At 37.5% G+C, this 6,134-nt stretch overlaps 2 protein-coding genes across 6 annotated transcripts in view; one reads left to right on the top strand and one right to left on the bottom strand.

The window, feature by feature from the left end:
- Positions 1 to 315: 315 nt before the first annotated feature.
- LOC113107463 (beta-crystallin B2-like) lies at positions 316 to 2,743 on the top strand. The gene is made up of 6 exons (XM_026270000.1): positions 316 to 446; positions 675 to 762; positions 868 to 986; positions 1,725 to 1,857; positions 2,174 to 2,316; positions 2,440 to 2,743. The coding sequence occupies exons 2-6, from the start codon at positions 700 to 702 to the stop codon at positions 2,606 to 2,608; spliced, it is 627 nt and encodes a 208-aa protein (XP_026125785.1). The 5' UTR covers positions 316 to 446; positions 675 to 699; the 3' UTR covers positions 2,609 to 2,743.
- Positions 2,744 to 3,484: 741 nt separating this feature from the next.
- The window catches only part of LOC113107461 (calponin homology domain-containing protein DDB_G0272472-like), a 47,247-nt gene continuing 44,597 nt past the window's right edge, over positions 3,485 to 6,134 (bottom strand). For all 5 annotated transcript variants that reach the window (XM_026269996.1, XM_026269995.1, XM_026269998.1 and 2 more), the window contains one exon: positions 3,485 to 5,025. The gene's annotated coding sequence lies outside the window, so the exon portion shown is untranslated. The remainder of the gene's footprint in view (positions 5,026 to 6,134) is intronic.

The following is a 6,134-nucleotide window of genomic DNA, read 5'->3' as shown; positions in this document are numbered from 1 at the left end:
CCTGTCTCTTATGCTGATGAGAGTTGATTTAATTTTACCACAACAAAGCTGACAGGATTCAGAGTAATTGTGAACAGCAAAGATGCATCAGCCTCTCTCTTTCAGTTCCACATCCAGAGTTGGTCTCTCTTGTTCTAGGTCCCGGACTCTTGGCACAGGTTGTGCTGAATCATGGGATATGGAACAAAGCGTGGCTGGGCGAAAACTGACAACTAATGAAATAACTTTGTGGGGTATCAAAAGAAAGGGAGGGTAGGATGGCCAGGGTGAGGATGTTTGGCTGGTGGTACTTCAGCCCTCCCAGTGCCAGCTGATCAGCCTATTAGGACCTGACCATGAGCGTGTTCAGGACAGAGACATGTTTTGGCAGTGTTTCCGCCCCTAAGCCTGTGGTATATATTAAGCTACTGATGCCACCCCACAGTGACTGGCACATCCCAGAGCTGGTAAGATATGCATATTATTGCTTTTATTATTATTAGTAGTAGTAGTAGTAGTATTAGTTTGTGTTATTTTCATTTCCATATATTTTAGCTACTTAATTGTGAAATATAACAACTCAACCTTGTCAGTCATGAACTCTTATGCTTTTGCAATATTTATATATCAACACAAGTGACACTAATAATTATTGCTTGCTTCCTGTTTTATTCCTAATGTCATCTCTGAACCAGCTCATCACTCCCATCCTGGTTCACTATGGCAACTGATCACCAGAACCCTGCAACCAAGCAAAAACAACCAGTTGCCAGTAACTTCAAGGTACAAACAGACTAGAGAATGAACTAGAGAATGTGTGGTGTGCGTATTATTAAGTTATCCATTACTTCAGCTTATCTTCCTTAATACTTTCTCTCCTGTTCATAGTTGGTCATCTACGAACAGGAAAACTTCCAAGGCCGCTGTCATGAGCTGACTGAGCCCTGTAACAACATCCAGGAGGCGGACGTGGCGAAAGTGGGCTCAATACTGGTGCTGTGTGGACCGTGAGTTTGTGTGTGAGAGAAAATAGCACGTTTGCGGGGGTAATACCGAGTTAAATTCAATAATTTTGTTCCTCTGTCTCTGCCAAGCATAACAATTCTAAAAGAATCGCCAGCTTCAGGCTTTGCTTGATATCAAGCAGCACACAAAATGAATTTGACTGTGCGAGTGGACCGGAGCGGCAGCTAAAATAATTCCAGCCCGGATTTTACATTTTACTGCAGAAATACATAATAGACTGTGAGACACAATTGATATTCTGCCAATGATAAAACTTTTGTGAAGGAGTGGCACTGGCAACTCTCACCAGGTTCAATGCTGGCAAATAAATATATATTATACATTGTAAAAGGCATATTTTCAAATAGTTCAAATATTAGGATTGCCTCCCCCACAAAAGGATTTTGTTCACTAGTTTTCGGGTCTTAGGGTAAGATGATTACTACTAAACAGTTGAAAATAAAATGTATAATTGTAACTGTAAAATATACTGTATATTTTAGGTATGGGAGTATATATTATATCATTCAATTCGATTATTACATAGATCTGGCAACCCTGTTTCAGACAGTGAAACAACTCCATACCACTCACATACACTTTTCTGGAAATCTGTCAACACAGACAAGTGGACCGATACAAACTGCTGGACTGTTATGTCAGTTTTCTTGGTCTGACCAGATGAGAACTATTATGTAAAGAAAAGTGAATGAGCAAGACTTGTCCACCTTTTGTTCCAGGTGGGTGGGATATGAGCAGCCCGGCTGTAAGGGGGAACAGTATGTGTTTGAGAAGGGTGAGTATCCTCGCTGGGACGCTTGGACCAACAGCAGACGCAGTGACTGCATCGTCGCCTTCCGCCCCATCAAAGTGGTAACTAACAGCTATCTCCATGATTATAAAATTGTCTAATATATACAACAATAAAAAAAAGTTTGGATTCATACTCATTTGACAATTTTACATATATGAAAATAACAGTATTTTCATAATCAAACTATACAATTTAATTATTTAGTGACAAAGGAAAACAAAGTAATAATTTAGCTTCTTCAATGTCCTCTGGACATTCTCTCAACCATCATGTGATAAATTGTTTGAGTCAAGTGTATCCAGATGTGTATATTATTTAATATATCCCAAATAAGAGCTCTTAATATCCTGTTCTTCACTTCCTATGTCCTTGCAGGACAGCCAGGAACACAAGATCGTACTCTATGAGAACCCAAGCTTTGCTGGGAAGAAGATTGAGATCATAGATGATGATGTTCCCAGCTTCCACGCTCATGGATACCATGAGAAAGTCTCTTCAGTTCGTGTGCAGAGTGGCACGTGAGTAACACCTCAAAAAACGCTGACACACGTACAGTGAACTCACATTTAAGACAATTTCTGACACTTTCCAGGCTTACCTTTAAATGTTCTCCTTGTTTCTTGTCGTTATCTTGGTTCCAGCTGGGTGGGCTATCAGTACCCAGGATACAGAGGCTACCAGTACTTGTTTGAGAAAGGAGAATTTAAGGAGTGTTCTGAGTTCGGGGCCGTGCTGCCTCAGATCCAGTCCGTGAGGCGCATCCGTGACATGCAGTATCACCCAAGAGGAGCCTTCCAACTCTCCACCTAAGTTCCCAGCACTTCTCCTCAAAGCCTAAAGCTTTCCTTACGCTTTACCTCTGAATGCTTTATATCTTTAACTCTTTCAGTTGTGTCAGTGATTCCATTTGCTACTGCTGAGAAATAAATAAGTGACTCTGCGTTATGAATGTTTCTGAGCTTTTATTTGGGCATTCACTGTTTCAGAAGTAAATTAGACTTTTTGAAATCTATTGCTGATTGAGTCTATTAATTGCTCCATAATTCATATATTACATAGTGTATTACATTTTAAATTGACATCTGAACTTGCATCGTATAAAGATTCAAGATCATGTTCATATTCCCATTGAGATCAATAATCTTTTTTTATTATTATTATTATTTTTTACAAGAACTAAGCTAATATCTGCTGTTTTTGAAAGTCTCTTTACTCATGTGTTCAATTGAAGACCATTTATTTGATTAAAAAAATACGTGGTAAAACCATTTAATTTTCTGTAATAATATATTTAATATATATAATTTCATTAATTCCTGTAATGGTGAAGCTGATTTTGTCACAGCCATTGCACCAATCCTCTGTGTCACATGAACCTTATTGAATGAATCCCTGCTGAATAAAATTTTCTGACCCATCTGACATGTCCATAATAAAATAGCAGTAAAATTTGCATTTGGAATATTCTGATTATATGTTTAATAGGAAAAAATCCAATAACTGTAAATGTAAATGTCTTTTCAGAATGAGCTTTAATCAGGATATGGACTATTATGTGCATGTGAAGCTGTTTTTTGACAAAAATGGTATTAATGGATGAGCCCATCCCTGTGGCTTTATAGCCTTGCAATAATAATAAAAAAAACCTTACAAGCTCTGAAAAACACTTCTTTGTTGAAAACAAAATTAAAATAAATGTTTAGTCTATTTTATTATGAATTTACAGTATTGGACACTGGCATTACAACAGTGCAATAAACATATTTACAGTCAAATTTAAAACAAAGAGGACAAATTACCCTTAAACAGACTATAACAACTGTAGACAGACAATGAAAAAAGGCTGATAATAGAAAAAAACTAAAACATCAACTATAGGACACAGTACTCACATACCGTCAGCATACCAACATCACAACATTGACATCACGTGTGAAGACACATGCATTACAAAAGTGACTACTGGTCAGAACCACGGATCATTAACAGGTGAAAAGTGCTTGTTTTAGTTGGGAGTGGCACAATGGCCCAACGTTTCTTTTTTTAAATACGGTAACAACAGGTGTGCAATGTAATGTGAACAATGTTTACAGTACTTTGACATTTCAAATTTCCCTTAGCAAACTAGTAAACAAAAGAGAAGAACTCAAGATGTGTGTGACCAAGAGTGAGGGATTAATTATTAGTATTAATTCATTATCTTATAAGGAAAGAAAAACGGATTTTTATGCTGATTGTGCAATTTCCCATCACCATTTTTGGCCCGTTGTTTAAGCAAGTAAAGTAGTGGGATAAAAAGGAGAGCGTAAAGTGGAATGACTGATTGTACATGTGCAATTTTTCCAGTCATGATATTATTGTGGATTCAAACATGATGGAGGATATGATGGACTGGTGAAAGCTAGACAAACTGAGGCAGCACACACAAAAAAAATGAGTTATTAGGAGTGATGATGTACAAACAAATGATGAACTAAATTGATTCAGCGGCCCATCCAAACAGGTTCCCACATTCACATCAACACACATACAGGACCGCTGTTCTTAAAATGAATTTGAACTCCATTTTTGATCATTAAAAATGTACCATTTTCCTTTCAAACCAACATTAATACAAATATAACATTCTGTGACTGACATTTCATCATAACTAAATACACTTTCTATACAGAGATTTCTCGACTATTAAAGTTTAGAAATAAAAATGTGATCGTCTATGGAAATGCATGTGCAACTGCATATAACCACCAACTGAACAAAAATAATGAAAATATGACAAACAAACAAAAGAGAGCATGGAAGCTGTACTAATATGAATATACAAGGGTAAAAAGAAACCAACATCATACTCCAGTTATATGAAGCACTTCAGGTCACTCTGTGGTGCATGTGGTCCCACAGTTCCACTATAAAAGATGATCTCTCGTTAAATTGAGGTTAAAGTGGCTCTATGCAAAAATAATTCTCTCGTATGACGAAGAGCTGACGAGAAACTTGACAATGCATAGATGGACACACACTTCACACACAGATCTCTGTTTCCCTCTTTATGTCAGTCAGAAATCTTTTAGAAAGGCACCATGCACATGTTCACGGGGAAGGCCAGAAAAACCAACGAAACAGAATGATGTTGTAGTGAGCAGCAGCAGACTTCCCGTCAACTCCAGGTCAAAGGTTAAGGCTTCTGTCACAAGTTCCAGCTACAGACACTGCAGTTATAAGGCATCCTGAAATGATGGGGAAAACACACGGGACATGTGGTTCGTGTTAGACGAGCAGGAGCATTACACTGAAGTAAGAGACTCTGTGAAAATCTACAATAAGTAACAATACAAGTTAAAATTTTCCTCCAATGCAAGTAGTACAACTTTATAAAATCTTACTGATTTTTAACAGAAAACATAAAAATTATGCTTTATTAGCCTGGCAATATGTCATGTGAATGCCTTACAGTTTGTGTTTTTAAGGGGTCAAAAAGGTCATGAACGGTTTAATCAAAACTTGATTATCATGTATACATTTCTTTGATTTGTTTATTTGTGTTCTGGTGGCTCATTTAATGACACTGCTATGATTCACAGAACACGCAAGTCACATGAGGGGCATTCGCACCGGCGTAGTTCTAGGAACTAGCCAGCATGTTGGTTCCTAGAGAACCGATTTCTCCCTCAGGCTCTTTTCCTGTTGCATTCGCACCTGCAGAAAGAACTCTGAAGCAGCCGACAGTGACATCTGGTTACACTTTATTTAAAAGTGCCCTTGTCATAGTGTAATTATACATTAAAAGTATTATTAAACTACTTTAACTTTATATATTTTATGATACTTCTATAGGGTTAGGATTAGTGTTTGGCTTAGGGTTACTTGCATGTAATTATGCATCATTTATTGTATCATAATAGTAAAGTACATGTAACGTGTAACAAGGACACCTTAGAATAAAGTGTTACCCGACATCTTTATTAACAACTGATGAATGGAGGACGCTGTGATCGGAGCCGTTTTCGTGATAACAGAGCTGGGATGTGAACGTACGATTCATGCAATTTTAAAAAAGCATGAAAATCTGGCTGAATCGCCTATGACGACTTGCAGTGTTACATATCATCGAGTCTGAGAAAAGAACACAACAGGTAGCTAAATGCCCTTAGCGCTGTTTTCCATGTTCATAGAGTTACTATTTTTACATGGCTTTTTTTAAATGACTACTCTAAAGTAGGAGCTAAATTAGTTTCCCCCAAATGTAGTTCTTATAACTAAATACATTTAGCGGGAACTTCCGCCAATAGATCTAAGAGCTATGAACAGGTTCGTTCAGTGCGAAAGCCCCTATAGG

This window comes from Carassius auratus, chromosome 8 (assembly GCF_003368295.1).
Source record: "Carassius auratus strain Wakin chromosome 8, ASM336829v1, whole genome shotgun sequence".
Lineage (NCBI taxonomy): Eukaryota > Metazoa > Chordata > Actinopteri > Cypriniformes > Cyprinidae > Carassius > Carassius auratus.
Note: the sequence above shows the minus strand (reverse complement) of the source record. Positions and strands in the feature narration are given on the sequence as shown.

What these genes read in the sequence shown, in the direction of transcription:
- LOC113107463 (XM_026270000.1), top strand. Translation starts at nt 700, where the DNA reads ATGGCAACTGATCACCAGAACCCTGCAACCAAGCAAAAACAACCAGTT. An exon ending in CAGTTGCCAGTAACTTCAAG is followed by an intron (nt 763 to 867) that starts GTACAAACAGAC and finishes TCCTGTTCATAG; the next exon opens with TTGGTCATCTACGAACAGGA. An exon ending in ATACTGGTGCTGTGTGGACC is followed by an intron (nt 987 to 1,724) that starts GTGAGTTTGTGT and finishes CTTTTGTTCCAG; the next exon opens with GTGGGTGGGATATGAGCAGC.